At 44.8% G+C, this 19,538-nt stretch overlaps 1 protein-coding gene across 1 annotated transcript in view; it reads right to left on the reverse strand.

Moving 5' to 3' along the window:
- Window positions 1-2,271: 2,271 nt before the first annotated feature.
- Window positions 2,272-19,538, reverse strand: part of SIAE (sialic acid acetylesterase) — a 38,878-nt gene continuing 21,611 nt past the window's right edge. The window contains exons 4-10 of the mRNA XM_032868803.1: window positions 18,735-18,873; window positions 14,987-15,164; window positions 13,490-13,599; window positions 12,804-12,937; window positions 5,791-5,945; window positions 4,393-4,582; window positions 2,272-2,989 (exon numbers count right to left, since the gene is read on the reverse strand). Of these exons, the coding sequence (XP_032724694.1) occupies window positions 2,738-2,989; window positions 4,393-4,582; window positions 5,791-5,945; window positions 12,804-12,937; window positions 13,490-13,599; window positions 14,987-15,164; window positions 18,735-18,873 (1,158 nt within the window). The 3' untranslated portion in view covers window positions 2,272-2,737. The remainder of the gene's footprint in view (window positions 2,990-4,392; window positions 4,583-5,790; window positions 5,946-12,803; window positions 12,938-13,489; window positions 13,600-14,986; window positions 15,165-18,734; window positions 18,874-19,538) is intronic.

Here is a 19,538-nt window from a genome sequence, read left to right on the forward strand (position 1 = left end):
GTTGGCTGGACATGTGCACTTCCACAGAAATGACAGCTGCTGCTTTTACATAGAGCAAATATCTTCACCTTGTAGTGCTGTTGGAGTAAAACACATAAAAGCGAGCCTCGCTTTTTTTTTTTCTTTTTTTTTTTTTTAAGATTTTATTTATTTATTTGACAGAGACCACAAGTAGGCAGAGAGGCAGGCGGGGGTGCTGGGGAAGCAGACTCCCTGCTGAGCAGAGAGCCCAATGCGGGGCTCCATCCCAGGACCCAGGAGTTGAGCCAAAGGCAGAGGCTTAACCCACTGAGCCACGCGGGCACCCCCTCAAAAGCGACCCTCACTTTAAGAAAGACTTTTTTTTTTAATAAGTTATCATGCTATTTGCTTTAATCTAAGTATTTACTTTGTAACTTTCCTAGAGGAGTGGTTCTAAATACAGATCTCAACCCATTGTTTGCTCCTAAACCTAGGGAGCCAAGACCTCTATTTTTTAAATTAAATAAAACAATTAGAACTAAGTAGAAGACATCACATGTCAAAATGTTGAAATTTGGGTTTCAACTATAGTGTGTATATGTGTATTTATATAAAAATCACATCAATACATTCAAAAGGGGTACATGGAATAAATGTAAAATGTTTTTACTGCAGATCATTTTTAAAAACTTGATCCCCCCACCAGTAGGTTTAAATTTGACAATATCCAGTGTCAATGGGAGTGAGGCTAAATGGCACTATACCTTGGGCTGTAAACTGTTGGACCCTTCAGGAGAATTAAGCTGTTAAGTATCAAAATTTTAAACATATTTTCCTTAAAACTGTTACTCCACATTAAGAATCCCAAGAAGGTAAGTGCACTATGATGTCTGCACATTCTCACAGTATTTGTTACAACAGGGAAAGACTGGAAGAAATCTCTATGTCCACTGATGGAAAATTGGTTAAAGTAGGGGGCTCCCACAAACTGAAACACTTAAGTTATACTCAATTTACATAGGAAAAATATTTTACTAGAGTAAGTCAAAAACAGATTATAATATGATGCGTAGTGTATAAAATATAACCCAAGAAAATCAAGTGAATGTTTACCAAAATATTAAATGTTTTTTGCCAAATGATGAATTTTTGGGGTGATTCTTACTTGTTTGTTCTTTCTAGTGTCCAAATCTGCAGTAATTATAAACTTCATTTTTCAAATACTAAAAAGTTATTTTCATTTGGAAAATAAACTGAATTCCCACAGAATGCTTTAAATGATTCAGCCATTAAAAATGAAGTTTCACATGATTTCTCATTAATTTATCTACTACTTGAAGCTGATTTCCTCCCTGTGTTGCACTTGGTGACTGGGGAAGGAAGGAGCCTGGGCGTATGGGTCCTGACCATGTCGAGCCACCTGCAAATTAGAAAAGCCTGTGTGCATGTGTGTTGGCAGAGGGGAAGGCAGATTTACTTTTTCTCAGGAGTCTGTTCCTAGGTTTGTAGTTCCCCTTAGGTCAGATGCATACGAGGTCAAGGCATGGGTGTTGGGAGTTAACTGTACACCAGGAAGCCCTCTGAGGAGCCAAAGTTCTTGCAGACTGTGTAGCTGTATTGGTTTTTTACAAAATAAATCCTGGCACTGACTTGGGGATGCTCGGAGCTACACCGGGGCCCCCTGGGGTCAGGTGCTTCGTGCTTTAGTTCTTTTTCCCATTAAGGGAGAGGAAGCTACTCATGCTTTAGAGGACAATTTACAAACCTGTTCCTAACCTGGTTTTGATGGGCTGTAAATTGCCACTAATGATTATATTTTTATTTCCAGATTCCAATAGATGACACAGTTATCAAGTTGCTGGCTGTTTTTAATCAACCAATAAATAGCATTATGATTCTTAACAGTCCATACAGAGCGCGCTTTCACATTTGTCCCATCTGGATTATTTTTCTATATGCTTATCATGGAGCTTTATTTTCAGCCTCTTTTTTCTTCCATCTGGGTTATCCTTTTTATAGGTAAACCTCTTACCTTAAAAAGCCTGAGATTATACTGAACCTGCTTGCTTCTCAGGAACCTCTGTTGTCATGTCCTGAGCCTGTGACTCCCCCACCCGTCCCTGGCTGCCCACATACGTTCCTGGGCCGCTACCAACGCCCCCATCTCCTCCTCCCTCAGGCAGCCCCTCTGCGCCATCCCACATGCCTGCACACGGGGCTGGTTGGTTTCAGACAGTCACATTATCATTATTTAGACTGAAGGAACAGAACTGTTTTTGGCTTCGAGAACACAAATAGGGCTAGAAAGAGTTCAGTTCTACATAAGGAAAAACTGTTGGGAAGTTTAGAAACTTTGTACAGAGATTCAGTAACCACTCACCAGATCCTGTAAAGAACACATAAATAATGAGCCTTGAAATCTCTTCCAGCCGTGTATTTCCACCCAAAGCTGTATGTAAGGTGACAAAAGTGTGACACCGCACGATCTCCACAAGGCAAGCGAATGACACGGGCTCCATTTGTTTGTAGCTGGGAATTAGTCCAGTAAGACACTAGGCTGTCTAGGGGACAAAAGGCAAGCATCTCATTTGCCTGCCAGCGCTGGCTTGTCTCCTATTCAGAATCTAGAAACAACCATGTGCTGGCTGGGAGCTGGCCAGGCGGCTTTGCTATTAGTTGCCTTTAAAAGCATTAGTTGTCATCACTTCAACACCTAAATGCCCAAATCTCAAGAACCCACACTTAAGTCCAAGATGAGGGTCATGAGGCCACTACGTCACTCAGCAAGCTCGCTGTGCTTGCCCCGCCTTGGGTCTGTCAGAGATGCAATGAAGGGAGGGGCTGGCAGGGTGCTGCTGGGGTGGTACAGGGGGCACTGCTTGTATTCACAAGGCCAGGTGGTCCAGGCGTAGCGAACAGCAGCCAGAACGCCACGGCAAGAACGGATATTCAGGGCCAGCGTCTGGGCTGAGAAAGCGTCCATGGGAGCTGGGAGCCACTTGCACTGACGGTCACGGCAACATGAGACCTAACAAGAGAATGATAACATCGCAATGCTTGGGTCAGTGAGGCCATTCCAAGAGACTGGAAACTCCTCATTAAACAGACTAGGAGGGAGAGAAGGAGCCACACATAGCCAAGGATGCCTTTCCTACAAGAACCAGAACAAATCCGAGTTCAGGTTGGGTTTGGTCAACACAGCCATAGTGTGATGAGAAATGCTCATGTGATCAAATCAATCAATCAATAAACCCTTCAGTGACAGGGAGACAAGGAGGCATCATCACATAGAGCGTTTAGAGAAGGCTCCTAGCAACATCCACGTCTGACCAGATGGCACAGCAGGCACAGCAGGCAGAACTGAGCCCGTGGAACAGTTCAGCTGCTGCAAGCACTCTGGCCCGCCCAAAGGAGCTAGGGAATGAGGAAGGGGCACAAAGGGACCTTGGATAATAAGCCTCTCTCCAACCAGAAACAATCCAAGGAAGGGGACATAAATTATCCAGTACCCATAGATGAAATTCTGTCCTGCTCCCAACTAGGATTCTGGGTCCAGATGACAGGCAGACTGCCAGCCTCTGACTACAGGGGAGAACCGAACTCAGCATGGAGACTTCTGGAGAGCTAGAATTACCTTAGCCCCAATGTCCAGAGAAGCTAGGGGCGGTAAGTGCTGCCCAAGCACCTGAGGCCAGTGGGTGTTGCAGCTGGGATGCCAGAGGAGGACAGCCCTAGATAAGCTAGTGTATAATTCAAGTCGGTCTTTCATGTTCTTTCATTCCCTCCAGTGCCCTCTCTTAATACACTGCTCCCCCCGCCCCATCCAGCCTGATGGCCTCAGGTTCCCAGAGACGCTCATCTCCATGTTCCAAGAGGAATGCCTCGACCTGTAACCCCAACCATGGAAGACCCCTACACAGGCTCTTTAATTATTTGCACTCGTTCCACAGTGGAATGACCCTTGCTAGATACTGGAAGAAAGTAGTTTCATTACATTAATTCACACTGACTTACAAACCCCCAAGCTAAGCCTCTCAAAGGAAACACTAAATTCAAAAATATATTAGAATGTGGGATCGTGTGCTATAAAAAGACATCCAAGGATGGGGGAAATACTCAGGAGTAAGGAATCTTTCAATAGGTAACCTCCACAGAAAGCCCCAGGCCCTTACCAGAGCAAAGATGGCTGCTCTGGGAGCAGAAATACAAAAGAAATATTTAATGTGAATTCTTTTCCTGGACTGTCCTATCAAATTACCACTAAGTGAAAGAATTAATAGCTACTCAGTCACTCCTCTGAGATAAACTCCACCCTACTAAAAGCCAAGCTCTACCTCACAGAAATGTTACAGTTAGAGATGGGCCTCGGTGTGGAGAAAACCCTGACTCCCGACACAGGATGAATCCCTACTGTTTCAACATTCTTCTCACCTCAAATATCTTGTCCTGCCTCTGCACCCGGATTTCCTGTGAATATGTGAGGTTGAGCAGCCCCTTGTCAGCCAGGAGTTCCATGTTCTCAGGCAGTGGTCCTTGAAAGATCAACTTCTCACCATAGGCCACAGCTCGGGCCCCCAAGTGCAGCCTGTAGGCCACTGTCTGTTTGTCTCGAGGGTGGATGCTACAGGAGAAAGAACAAGCAGAGAACTTGAGCACAACAGTAACCACACTTAAAAAAAAGAAAAAAGAGAAAAGGATTACACAAAGCACCCTTCAGGAAGATAAGAATGAAGATGACTAAATCTAATAGCCAGTGACCAGTGGCTCGTCAGTTTAGGAGACATGGTGAATTGTGACCATAAATGGGGCTCTGGGCCTCCTATGGGTGAGAAACCATGAAAAAGCAGGTGACTTAGAAGGAAGAAATAAAGGTCCCCGAGGGACGGAGGAAAGGCACTGTAGGAGAGCTGACGCAAAATTCTTCTAGCCACTGAAAGTCCTGTGTTTCGTCTGAATCCATCGTTCATCACTCAGTCCCCTCCAGGTTTTATTCATTCAATCAATCAATCTTCATTTGTTCAAAAATAAATATTTGGGGCACCTGGGTGGTTCAGTGGGTTAAGCCTCTGCCTTTGGCTCAGGTCATGATCTCAGGGCCCTGGGATCGAGTCCCACATTGGGCTCTCTGCTCCGCAGGGAGCCTGCTTACCCCTCTCTCTCTCTCTCTTCCTGCCTCTCTGCCTACTTGTGATCTCTCTCTGTCAAATAAATAAATAAAATCTTTAAAAAATAAAATAAAATAATAAATACTTGTTACTATAAGTCAGACACTATGAGTTGGGCCCCATTTCACTTCAGATCCTCCTGTATCCCACAGCTAGCATGTGGTAGTCACTGGAGCCATTCACAGATATCCCGTCACTGCCCCTCTGAGTTCAGGGAAGAAGTCCACTTCCTGCTCGCCCCAAGCCAGAAGCTTGAAGCCTGGCAAAGCCAGATGACCGGCTCTGGCCAATGCGATATGAGCAAAAGCTACTTTTCACCACCAGGGGGAGACTTTAAGGTGCCTGGAAACCCAGATCAACTTGGAATCTGTCACTCTGGATCTGTGGATGACTCTAACCAGCAAAGCCTCTCCGATGACCTCCGTTGACCTTCTTCAGACACGTGGTGTGAACAAGAAATAAAATGTCCTTGCACCAGGCACTGAGACGTGGAGGGCTTTAGTTACTGCAGCCCATGCCAGTGTAAATGATGAACAGATAATGCCCCTAAGGTCCAGTCCTTACAGCACCCACTCTTTGCCCCCTCATAAGTGAACGTCAGAGTGAAGGCCACAGACAAAGAACAGGGAGTATTGTTCAAACAAAGCCCAAGAAGCACCCGTACCTGCCAAAAGGTGACTTCCTATCACAGAGATCCATTGCTACTGCCATGAAAGTGTTGGGCATCCTTGCGTTGGGGACATAGCCGAAGTCTGCTGTTTGATGCCAACGGATCTGGGGGAATGTGTTATCCGAGGTTGCAGAAAGATATGAAGATAACTAGAAAGCAGAGAATGTTGCATCAGAATCCTGTCCTAGAGTCTTCTTCATAAGCAGACTCTGCTTCTGCTTCATTCATTCATTCAAATGCTCATCCAACAAGTACTTAGTGAGCTTCTTACCATTGTGGCTGAATACCTCCCACCCGACACCCCAGTGTGTCTGTGCTGTCCCACCCATCAAGAGGCAGAGCCTATTTCTCTTCCCACTGAATCTGGGCTGAGCCTGTGATATTCTCCACCCAGCAGAATGCAGCAGAAGTCACCCTCGGCCTCTGAGCCATTGTCCCGAGTGCCCTTGCCTTCTGATTTCATTCTCCTGGCACCTGGGGACGGCCAGGTAAAAACAGTCCAGCTGTGCTGCTGGAGAAACTACATGGAGACGGGGGCCTTGGACATCGGAAGATCCTTAGGAGGGAGAGGGGTTAATGACCCTGTGGGCTCAGCAGAGGGGACAGTCACGTGAACGCTCGAGCCTTCAGTTCAAACTGCAGCCACAGGAGCAAGCCAGGCTGACATCACATGGAGCAGAGGCGAGCCGCCCCAGCTGAGCCCTGCCTGACCCACCCATAGCATCATGAGCAAATACATGGCTGACGTTTTAAAGCCACTAAGTTTGGGCGTTGTTTGTTACAAAGCAACAGGTGACTGACACATTGATCTAAAACGTGATCAAGTGCTATAAGGAACCTGAGAGGAAAGCGCCTGTGAGCATGTGGTAAATTGCAGCAAAGACCCCAATTCTTCCCCCCTTCCTACAGCCACACCTTCCTGCCATCTGGCTTTGGGGTTTCTCCCAGGAAAAGAAAGACTGGGTTTCCCCACCACTTTCTAAGGTGGTTTTCTTTGGTCAACAGACTGAAACAGAAGTTAGGACACGTCAGTTCCTAGCCTCAGCCTCCAGAGACCCGTGTGGTTCCACTTGCTGTGTCACATTTCTGCTGCCGGGAGAATGACATGCCTGGGCTAGCCCACAGCTCTCTGCTGAGGGGAGAGTGCCGTGGGACTGACTCTCCTCCTCTAACCCACTCCAGCCAAGCCTAAGTGAGAGCCCCCACCTGCCACTGACCCACAGAGATATGAAAGAGTTCGGTGGTACCTCAGCCAAGATCAATCAGCCCCCCAGCAACCCACACATGTGAGCTATAGTAAATGTTATGCTAAGCCATGGAGTTTTGAGGCGATCCGTTACATAGCAATAGCTAACTGGTACAAGTACTTCCCAGCTTTGTTGAGGGGACAGACCTGTACATAAGAAATGTTAATAAACAGTAATATAAAGTAGTATGAATTAAATGCTACAATGGAGGCACAGACAGCAAATACTTTACATTAAAGTTTATTATTCTAAGACAACAGGGCCTCAGAATATGTAAAAAACAAAAACAAAAACAAAAAAAAACCTTGGATGGGCCCAGAAAATATGAGTAGTCACTACAAACAGGATATGTCAGAATCTTATAATATGCAAACCCAAGAAAGAGAAAGGCAATTTTGAAAGCAAGAGAGAGAGTAATCGAGCTGAACCGAAGGGTTTATGTAGGAAAGACAATGTTGTTAAGACGGTGAGGCAAGTGTTTGGATAGAGTTTCTAACTCTCCCACAAGCAACAGGGGATCACTATGGAGGCGATGTTTGCAGAACACTGTGAACATACTAATGCCACTGAACTGAATGCTTTAAAATGGTTAACTCTGTGTGAATTTAACCTTAATTTAGAAATTAGAGAGCCACTGAAAAGGATAAAAGGACTATTTCAAAGGATTCATCTAGTGATCATGCAAATGATTCTGTGAAGAAAAGAGCCCAAAAGCAGAGAGGCTAACTGGTTTAAAAGCTACCAAAACATTCTAGACACAGGAGAGAAAAGGCCTGACCTAGGAGAGCAGCAGAAATGGGATAGGCAGGAATAAGACAGCCTAAAAGACAAAATGACAGAAGCAGGCAACCACCTGGATAGGGGATGGGACCCAGAGAAAGAACACCCATCTCGGGATTCTGCAGATGTAGGTAAGGCCCTTTATCAGCTGACTTCAAGATAACCAAAGGAAGAGGAGATGCAGAGCCCAACTCAGTCAGCAAATTCTTTAAAAAAGGGAAGTCTGAGAAGAGAAGTCTGAGACTCTCTCCTGCTGGCCTTCAAGAAGTCAGCTGCCCTGAGTTCTACAGCTTCAAGGAAACGAATTCTACCAACAGCCACCTAAGCTTGGAAGATAACCCCAAGCCTCAGCTGAGACCCCAGCTCTGTCCAACACCTTCACTGCAGCCCCGAGAGGAGGACTCAGCTAAGCCAGGCATGCCAGACTCCTCGCCCACACAAACTGTGAGATAAGAAATGTGTGTAGCATTGTTTTAAGCTGCTAAATATGCAGAAATTTTTTATGCAGCAACAGACTAACATACCAGGGAAAGAACTTTCCAGGCAGAAGGAAAGGAAAATGGCCGCCCCTAGGGCCGAGTATGCCTCGTGTGCTGGAAGACTAAGGCAGCCAGTGCAGCTGACGTGGAGCAAGTGAGGCAAAGAGAGTTAGGGCGTGAGGGCAGACGGGCAGTGGCGGCAGGGACAGACCGCCTGTCGCTTTGCTGACCTTGCTTGCGTGGCGGAACCACTGGAGCCTTCTGATGCAGCTTACATTTCAAAGGATGGCTTTAACTGAAATGATGGGACTATCGTAAAGGGGAGACAAGGTAGAAGCAAGAAGACCAGGAAGGAGGCAAGAGTTCAAGGGAGAGATGATGGCACCTCAGACTAGTGTAGGAGCAGTAAAGGCAGTAAAAGGGCGTCTGACTCTGTAACATCCTGAGTAAACGCTTTCATCTCAACTTAAAGTCGACAGACTCCTACTCCTACAGAGGACAGAGCTCCTGGGAAAATTCTTTAAAAATATTACTCAGACGCATGTGGCCCCAACCCTTCCTTCCTCACTTCTCTGATATTTATATCACCCTGTTCTCTGAATTAGACCACACCTTATTCTTAGCCCCCGTCCAGCCAGTGAGAGGCATCAACCCACCACCCCTCTTTCACAGCCATGATCTAACAGGCAGTCAGGCCACAAGCTGGAAAACGGTCTGGCGGAAAACGGTCTGGCGGAGCAACCACACTATCTTTGGACGCCATTTGCAAATTTCTGTCCCCATCAGGGGAGCTACGTCATGAAGAGACTGCTCCCCCAGCCTTCTCACTCTCAGAGCCAGCAAATAGCTGAGATCATCCCGACAAATGTGGCCAAATGGAGCTTTGAGCACAGGAAGTGTTCTGCTTCTTGACCTTCTAGAAAATCCTCAGGAAAACACTGGAGAGGTTGCAGTGGTAGAAGAAAGGACACGATCTTGAACTAAGGGGACACTTCCAGTTCTCTTATTAAAAAAATCTCTTAGGCAAATCTGCTTGAACATCTGAAATGATAAAAGCTGCTGAAGCTTCATAAAGGAACTTGGTGAGAAGACACAGTGAGTGACCCTACTCCTTCCCACACCACCCCCAGAAGACTCAGAGCAGAACCGTGGTCACCAGCCAGTGTCATGATGAGGATCACGGCAACAAAGCTACCAGAAAGAGTCTAGGGTAAGTACTAGCCTGAAGCACGAGAGAGAGAAATGCTAAATGCAGCCACGGCAGCCCAGGAAGTTGTTTCAAAATGGCAGCAGGGAGGCCCCTTTCGTGGCTTGCTGTACTCCAAAGCGGCCACACGGAGGCACCAGCACACTCCATATCCAAAAGAAATTCTTGTTTTCCCTGATCTGAGATCTACTAGGGTGCTGTTCAGCCTCCAGTAGCAATGAGTAGAAATACTGCTCCTAATGAAGGCATATGATTGGCCACAGAATAATAGAGTGGCCACACTCAGGGCACTTTACAACAGCATACTGCACTTTGCAGTCCACTCCACCGTTCCTCCAGACCCTTCGTACAAAAGCATACTCCCACGGACTTCCTAGCCTCCTGGTCTTCCTTTCCTCCCACGCTCCAGATCACCTTCCTACTACCTCTCGCACACACGTATCTAATTCCACTGAGCTCCAGTCCTCCCTCTCTAACGTCTCTCTAGCTATTGCCACCATCATTTCAAACTCAACACCGCTATAAACTCATCTTTCCTCACAGACCAACTGTCCCTCCAGGGGTTCTGACTTCTCACATTGATAATAATTAAGACTAACATTACCTGGCATGGGCCAGGTTTTATATGGATTAACTCACCTAATATCTAAAATAATAAAGATAATAATAAAAACAATATTTCAGGGGTGCCTGGGTAGCTCAGTGGGTTAAGCCTCTGCCTTCAGCTCAGGTCATGACCCCAGGGTCCTGGGATGGAGCCCCACATCGGGCTCCCTGGTCAGTGGGGAGCCCGCTTCTCCCTCACCTGCTCCCCAGCTTCTGCTCTCTGTCAAATAAGTTAAATTATTTTTATATATTTTTAAGTTTATATTTAAAATATTTTAAAATATTTAATTTAAATATTTTATATTTAAATATAATATAAAAATATATTTAAATATTTTAAAAATTTATATTTAAATATATTTTTTATATTTACATATAAATATAAAAAAATCACATGGCTGGAATCAGAGCTGGATTTTAATCCAGGCAGACTAGCTCCACATCCACGTGCTGAACCACTATTTTGTCATGTTTGATATGTCCCCTTGAAGGTATATGTTTGCATTCTCAGCTTTCCACAAGCAACCAACAGATTTTTGTCGATGATGGTCAGCTAAAGCCAGGAGACTTAGGGACTTAGTCTCATGAAACAGAAAGGCCTGAGTGCAAGGACCAGGTCTCTCTGATTCACGCTCTATTTCTAGCACCTTACACAGTTCATGGCGTATAATAAGCATACGACGCATGGCTGGAATTGGCTGAAGTCACATTCAAATCACCATCTACACAGCAAAGACAAAAAAAGAACCTCAAAAGTCCAAATGGAGTTTCCACCAACAGAAACACAGAGCTGATGACAGGGCTTGCTATTTTGATAATAATGAGTAGAATCATCTTGTTTTGAAGTCAAAACAAATGTGAGAAAGGAGAAAGAACATGGTTGTAAAGTAATTATAAGTGGAAAGAAAGTCTATAAAAATCTTTATCCAAAAAAAGGTATGGTGAAATAGGACAGGGTGGGGGAAATGTGAGGACGGCGAGCGCAAGGGATCTGGGGGCCGTGCAGAGCCAGACAGCTGGACGCACGTGTGTCTGATTCAAATATTAAAGCCTATTCCATTATCACACTGTGAGTTGGGCCCCGCTTTTCCAACACCTTACTTGTTTTATTTCCTATATTCCAGGCAAGTCAGAATGACCACCCTGCTAAGATGTCTATGTTTTGGAGGGGCCAAAGGAACAGGTAAGGCGACACCATTATGAACTTGGTTAAATATATTTCTTCCTTTTCAGCAAGAGGAGAGCAGAATCTTTCTAACTAGTTGCCACTAATTAAAAGTATGATTTCTCTTGACATTTTTTTTCATTCATGTGTTAGCCGTATTTAATGGACTGCCAACCAGTAAGGTACTGGGACGCAAACGTGATCCAGGAAAAGTTGGTCATGTGTGCAACTGACATGAAAGTAACATGGGGAAGGAGAGGGTACTAAGTACCCCAGATGCTAAAAACTCACAGAAAGCTTCCTAACCTGATACCCAGGCTGAGCTCTGAGGCATGAAGTTGGCTAGGAAAGTGTGGGAGAGGAAGGTTGCTCCAAGCAAAGAGCACGAGCAGTGGGCGGGCAGTGAGAGAGCAAAACTTCGCTGTTGGTGGGGAAGGGGCAACACTGGTTAGGGAGGCTGTGGGGAAGTGGACATTCTCACACATACCTGCTGAGAGTATAAAATTAATCCAAATTTATACACTTCTACAAAGAAACTTGAGGACATGTTCATCACCTTAAAAAACGTTCAACTTGACCTAGCAATTTCATTTCTGGTAATTTATCTTATGGAAAGAATTAAGTACGTATGCAATGATTTAGCCACAAGGAAAATAAGCATGCTGCTGCTTTTAAAAGCAAGATGTTTAAAGCAACCTAAGGGTCCATTTATTGAGAACTAGTTAAATAAATTAGAATACAGCTGTATTTCAAAGTACTCTGCAATTATTACAAGTTGTGCTTAAGATTAATATTAACTGGCACGAAAAACTGCTCACAATATAACATTAAGGCAGAAGCAAGCTATGGTACAATGTTATGGTGTGGATCTCATTGCAAAAACACATGAGCAGAAGAGGTCTGCCTATGTCAGGATTGGGGAATTAGAAATGTATATGCAACTGATGAACCACTGAACACTACATCAAAAACATGATGTACTATATGTTGGTTAATTGAGGGGAACCTGGGGGGCTCAGTGGGTTAAGCCTCTGCCTTCAGCTCAGGTCATGATCCCAGGGTCCTGGGATCGAGCCCTGCATTGGACTCTTTGCTCAGCGTGGATCCTGCTTTCCCCACCTCTATCTCTCTCTCTGCCTGCTTGTGATCTCTGTCTGTCAAATAAATAAATAAAATCTTAAAAAAAAAAATGTTCTATATGTTGGTTAATTGAACATAATAATAAAAAAAAGATAAAAATAAAATAAAGTGGAGGTTGAGTGACCAAAAAATGTTTCAGCTTCTTTTTTGCTTACTTTTAAATAGCTTTAATGCACATATATACCTTTTTTAATAAGTATTAATCACTTATTAACCTTATGTTGCAGATGCACTTGCCCATCTGTGAACTAAAATGAATTAAGTCTTACACTCATTTCTTGACCAGACAATGAGGGCAAAAAAAGGAATATGGATCCCAGAAAAGAGACCTCCACAGCACACCCCCACACCGATGCCCAAACCTTCCTTCCCTCAACACATACCTGGACAAATCCAAATGGGAAGAAACGCTCTGTCTGCCCCTGGGACCCCCGGTGGAAGGTCTGGCGCCAGTCTTCAATGAGCGCAGGGAATGTGCAATTGTACAGGTCCCTGTTAAAATCCACATTGGACTCCCCTAAAAACAGTCCAGATTGTGAGAGGGGCTTAGGGTGGGTGCAGACACGGCCACGCATTGCTCCCCAACGTCTATCCATGCCCTTAGGGAGTGGGCCTTCCTGCAGTCCTTCTGGACTGGCCAAGAGGGCCTTAGCAAACAGGCTGCAAGCAGAGGCTTAAAAAGTATTTCAGCTTTGGGTTTCTCTCTCTCTTGATGCATGGGGAACCCTGACACTGCAATGTCAATGATAACGAAGTCTAAACTAATTTGCTCAAGGCTGAGAGGCCACTTGAGACCATGGTGCCCCAGACCTTGGTCTCAAAAGACAGACAGGAAGGAGAAGCCATCCTAGGTCATCCAGCCATCAGACACCTGCCAGGTGGCCAAAGACACATCAGACATCCCAACAGAAATTAACCAAAGCAGTCTGTACAGGAAAACTACCCAAATAACCCAGTGAATGGTGAGCCAAATAAAATTATTATTGTCTAAGTCACTCAGTGCTGGGGTGCTTTGTTATGCAGCAGAAGCTAACTGATACAATGGAGAGACAGCAGAATGAGCACTCACCCTGGTACCATATCACCCCTTTCAGAGTCATGTTATGCAGTGGGTGGATCATGGCATTCCAGAGAACAGAGTGCTTACTGGGACCCGTCACAGAATCAGACTGAGTGAACCTGCAATTGATAAGATCCACAAGTGTCACGAGAGCGCTAGTGACCGATCACATGATGATCCCGAAACTTGTGTCTATCCAGCTTTCACTTGGGGTGAACCTCTCATGAAACCACACAGAATCAGACTGAACCACTCTATTTCCCATGTGAACAGCCTCCAACTTTCATATCTATCCAGGTTCTCCCTGGGATAGTGTATCAGTCAGCTTTCCATGAGTCCAGAGGGGGCCATCCCAGTTTCCAGATAAGGTTACTAAGACCAGAGAGGAGGAGTGTTTTATTATGAGTGTCTCATGCAGACATTTTATCCAACCAGCATTCAGTGGATGGACACTTGGATTAATTTTTCTTCTGATCTTCCTTATAGCTAAAATTACTGCACAGAGGCTTAATTATGTCCTTAAGATAAATTCCCAGAAGTGAAATTCCTGGGTCAAAGGGCATATTTTTTCAAGGCTTTGAACACATTCTTAAATTTCTCTGTAAAATACATAGATGAGTTTATACTCATGGCAGCTGTATATGAGAATAATGCCCACTTCCCCGCACAGTCGGTGGAGTGCCTTCCTGTCCCCAGGGATCTGGGAAGCCTGGCTTGAGATCCCTCCCATTCTCTCAGTTCCAAAGCTTACTGTCCTCCCTCCCCTACAGGTGTGTCTTTACCTGAGCTACACCAAGAGCTCAAGTCCATCCTCTCCCCGGGGGCCTTCCCAGAATGAATGAAACAATGTCTGAGAAAGCATTTCACATCCTGTAAATCTCTGTGTTAATATCAGTGTCAGGATTTTATTAACTACTCCTTTCTCCCCAACTCCATATCTTCTTCTGGATCCTGCTTTTCCTGATGGTGTTTTCATCATAAGTATTTCATAATCAAATAAATTTCTTTGATCACATGTATATTCGTTTCTCCTATTAGACTCTTTGTTCTTATGGGCAATACAGCACAGTGGCTGAGAGCACAGACACTGAAGCCAGACTTTGCCCCTTGCCAGTTGTACCCATGAGCGAGTTACTAAACCTGAGACGCGGCAACTTTATTCACATATGATTTAGGTTAATAGTATCCACACTTCTAGAGGCTGTCGGGAGTATTAAGCGAGTTAATGCATAGAAAGTGATTACAACAGTATCCGACATAGAGAAAGCGTTCAGTAAGTATTAGCTATTAAGGAAAAGGATCGTCATGGCTTCCTGACATATCCTCAGATGAGGCTGGTGCCAAGGACAGTGAGAAAAACACCTGACGTGTTCATGGAATAAGTTATGTACATTCAATACCTATTTGGACATTCAGCAAATCCTTGATTCTCCCGAGAAAACTATTGTCCTTCTTTCTTATAAAATTTCCTGGATCTTTCTCCCGGACTTCAGGATACTTTCTTACCCTCGCACTGGAACACCACAGGCTCTCAGAGGCCTTCCAGAAGACCACGCTTCAATGGGTGTCCCACCCCATGAGGAGGACATCAGCCCGATGGGGTATTGCAGGATGTCATACAGGTGGCGCCCGAAGAGCCAGCACACTGCTGACATGTACGTGAAAATCCCATGGCCTAAGTTCTCTGTTGAGGAAAAGTTCAAGAAAAGAAGTCAGAAACGCGGTAGTTCTACTGCTGCCTGTAGGTCACCGGCTTGGCACTGCAGAACACCCACACTCCAAACAGTGCTGGCACTCCAAACGTTGCCAGTATAATCGTGGGAATTCAAACCAATTTCGAATGAAATAAAATTAACTGAGTGCCAAAGGCCCTTCTACTGGCTGGGATACAGTAAATAAAGAGACACGAAGGCTCTCCTCATAGCTCTTACATTCTACACACAAAGTCAAACATTCAGCTGCACAAAATACATGGCAAGATATAGTTAAGTGCCTCAAGAAGTACAAACAAGTGGTAAGGGGTTTCAACAGCAAGACGAAGAATAGCAAATGGAAGGCAGATCACAAAAAGCCTGTAAGACTGACCCATCCCCTGGGCTTCCATAATATTCTCTGCATAGTGTTTCCCTAGCCCCCCATAAACTATTAGCTAGTCAAAAACAGGAACCTTATCTTCTTCCCTTCTACATCCCCAGTATCTACTATCTAATGGGGGGGGTGGTCAGTAAATGTTCATTGGCTGGTGTCCGGTGGCTATGGGTATAAAGGTGGACCCACTGATGGGCAGGGAGAAGGAAAAGGTGATAGGAGGAGAAAGGTGGGGGATGCAGAGCTGGCGTTCTAGACAGAGGAAACAATATGCCAAAAGGCACGTGGAGTAGGAAAACTGTTGAACGGATGTGACTAGAGCCTAGACCACAAAAGGGGAATAGTGAAAGATTAGATGGGAGGGGAATCACATCTTGGAGGAAAGAAAGCAGAATGCCGGAAAGCCACTTGAAATGCTTGGGAATGAGACTGTATGGAAGGCAGAACAGCCTCCAAAGATGTCCATACCCCAATGCCTGCAGTCTGTGGCTATCTTACCTTATGTGGTTGTGGGGCTTTGTAGATGTGACAGGGGTTGAGGACCTTGAGATGGGGAGACTGCCCTGTCTTACCCAGGTGGCTCCCATCTAATCATGAGTCCTTTCCAGCTGTAGTCAGAGAGACGTGACAACAGAAGGAGAGGTGGCAGAAATTTGGAATATGAGAGCGACTTGACCTACTATGCTCTTCCCCTATATCTGCACTGCCTCGCCTTTCTCAGATGGGACCTCCATGGCCACTCTCCACTGGAAACCAAAACCCCAGCCCAGCCCCAACAGTCCTACATGCACTCCTTTCCCTGATGTATTTCATTTATGTATTTTTGTCTCATTAGTTTGCTCACCATCTACCCTATCATACCCAAATGTATTTGGTCTCCAAGTTTGGAGTGAAAGGGAGCTGGTAGCAAAGTAAAATACATTACCCAGATCTAACTGATTCCTGAGCTTTGGATAACACACAGGGAAAGTTCATAGACCAAAAGATTTATCCAAAAATTAACCCAAATCAATTCAGCTCCTGAGTTCTCACAGGGAGAATTTAGATAGTGTGATACTGGGTGGTATATAATGTACTGACTTTATTATTCATTTCCTGTATTCCCCCGCACTAGAACAGAAGCTCCATGAGATCAGGTGTTCTTGCCTGTCTAATTCGCTGCTATCCCCGAAGCACTTAGAACAGTGTTTAGCACACAGCAGGCTCTCGAATATTTGTTGAATGAATTAACACTTGAAAATGTGGGAGCACGCAGGAAACGAAAGATGTTGGTGAGGATGCGGAGAAAGGGGAATCCTTTTACATCATTGGTGGGAATGCAAACTGGTGCAGCCACTGTGGAAAACAGTATGGAGGTTCCTCAAAAAGTTGAAAATAGAGCTACCCTAGAGCAATTGCGCTACTGGGTATTTACCTCAAAGAACAAATGTAGTGATCTGAAGTGGCACCTGCACCCCAATGTTTATAGCAGCAATGTCCATGATAGTCAAACTATGGAAAGAGCCCAGATGCCCAATGACCAATGAATGGGTAAAGAAGATGTAGTATCTATATACAATGGAATATTACTCGGCCATCAAAAAAATGAAATCTTGCCATTTGCAACGATGTGGATGGAACTAGAGGGTATTACGCTAAGCAAAATAAGTCAATCAGAGAAAGACAATTATCATATGTTCTCATTCATACGTGGAATTTAATAAACAGAGATGCCTAGGGGAAGGGAGGGAAGAGTGAAACAGGATGAAATCAGAGAGTGAGATAATTCATAAGAGAGTCTGAATCACAGGAAACAAACTGAGGGTTGCTGGAGGGGAGGGGAAGGATGAGGTTACTGGATGAGGGACATTCAGGAGGGCATATGATGTCATGAGCACTGGGTGTTCTATGCAACTGATGAATCACTGAACTCTACTTCTGAAACTAATAATGCACTACATGTTAATTAATTGAATTAAAAAAAAAGAAAATGTGGGAGCAGAGGTTACCAAAGTAAAGCAGGTACAGACAAAAAAGAAAAGAGATGAGAAAAAGCACAAGGGACATTTGGAGGAAGGGACGGAAGAAAGCAGAGAGAGAGAGGGAGAAGTCAGAGGGGAAAACTAGGAAGAGGAGACATCATGAAAATGAAGAATGTGCAGTTTCTTTTCTTTTTTTTTTTTTAAGATTTATTTATTTATTTATTTGGTGGGGAGGGGAAGAGCGAGAAAGAGAATCCCAAGCAGACTCCCCACTGAGCACAGAGGATAACACAGGACTCCATCCCAGGACACTGAGATCATGACGTGAGCAGAAATCAAGAGTCAGTCGTTCAATCAACTGAGCCACCCAGGCGCCCCTGGAATATGGAGTTTCTAAAAGCTGTGGTCAGCAGTGTCAAATGCTAGGGTGTCCAGAGAGCATGACTGGAAGCACAGTGGTAGCCTTGAGGTGAGCCCATTGTTGAGGTGGAAGCAGAAGCCAAATTACAAAGAATGAACACAAGGAAAGACAGTCAAAAGAATGAGAACAAAAAATGTTCTTAGAAAAGCTTAACAAAGCAAAGGAGAGAGGTGAGGCATCATGAGAAGGATGTTTATTATGTTCAGTTTTCCTTTGTTTCGTCAGAATAAAAGAAAGGCTAAATCTGAGAGCAGGGCCTGTTTCTGCCCTGCTCACTGCTGTATCCTTGAGGCCCAGCACAAAGCCTGATACAGAACAGGCAGGAAATAAGGATTCTGTGCTTAATGGACAAGGGCGTGGAAGACCAGAGCTCAAAGAGTAAAAGAAGGCTGCGGAGGGGGTGGGTGCCTGCATCAGAGGCAACCCTAAAAGGACACCAGCCCATTGCGTTCAGACACAGAAACAAAGGAAGGGAGAGAAAAGGAGAAGAACATTGAGGCAGTGGAGAGAGATGCTCGCAGAGCTCGTGCTGAAGGGCCTCAGTGTGTTCAGCAAAGCTCAAGGAAGCGTCATCTGCTCAGAGCAAGGAGGGAGAGTCACTGGCGGAATCTTGGGAGAAAACATGAAATGGCTACCATCAGAAATTGGGTGGAAAGTCAACAGAAATGAGTAAAGGGATGGTTGAATCACAATAAATAGATCAGAAACGAACCCAGGATTACAGATTCCACCTAGGGCACGGACCCATTATGTAGGCGCTGGCACACATTCCAGAATCCCTTACCTGAGGAGGGCTTAGCCCACTGCAGGTCAACCTGAGCAAGGTCCTCCAGCTCCTGCTCTGCCTGAATAAGTGACACGGAGAAGATGCGGACAGACTGATAGGCCGCAGTGTTGGCCAGCTCTCTTGTGGCATTGAATATCTAGAAAAGAAACAGGAATGTCATTTCTTACACCCACCTACTGGGTGGTCAACTATCCTACTACCTCTAAGTAAACGCTGCCAACCCTCAGAGCTCCTTCTAAGCCTTCATATACCAAGATTGATCAAATAAGTCACCAAAACCAGTGATGGGCTGGTCTGAGTCACCTTGAGCCACCTTGATGAACAGAGACCATGATGAATCATGTCCCCAAAGAAAAGAGGAACACAGTGAAATTTGAGATCTCAACGAGCAAGTCTGAATTAGATGAGGTTTAGGCTGAAGAAGGTCAACTATCAATTAGAGCATATAATATAAAAATATACAATAAGAATAAAATACTTCTATTCAGAAAAGCTATCTCATACCATAAAATCATAGCATCAAATTCTTTTCAAAATGGAGCCCAAAAGACCAGGAGGAGGTAGAGTTGCATAATCCACAGCACCTAAAAGAAGTGTTTTCAAAGGAACACACCTGAGAAATGACTGTAAAAGTACTGAAACACACTGAAACGTTTCAAATGCTTATAATCTCATCTCATCATGGCAAATCACCCAAGAAAAGCATGGGAGGAGGCAGAGCAGTTTGAGAAAGGTGGTGGTGTTTGGTGTGAATGCTAAGCGTAGTCCCAAGGAACCAGACAAAGAAAAGTGTCCATCCAA

The sequence above is a fragment of the Lontra canadensis genome, unplaced genomic scaffold (genome assembly GCF_010015895.1).
Source record: "Lontra canadensis isolate GAN:19392208 unplaced genomic scaffold, GSC_riverotter_1.0 scaffold36, whole genome shotgun sequence".
In the NCBI taxonomy this organism is placed as follows: Eukaryota; Metazoa; Chordata; class Mammalia; order Carnivora; family Mustelidae; genus Lontra; species Lontra canadensis.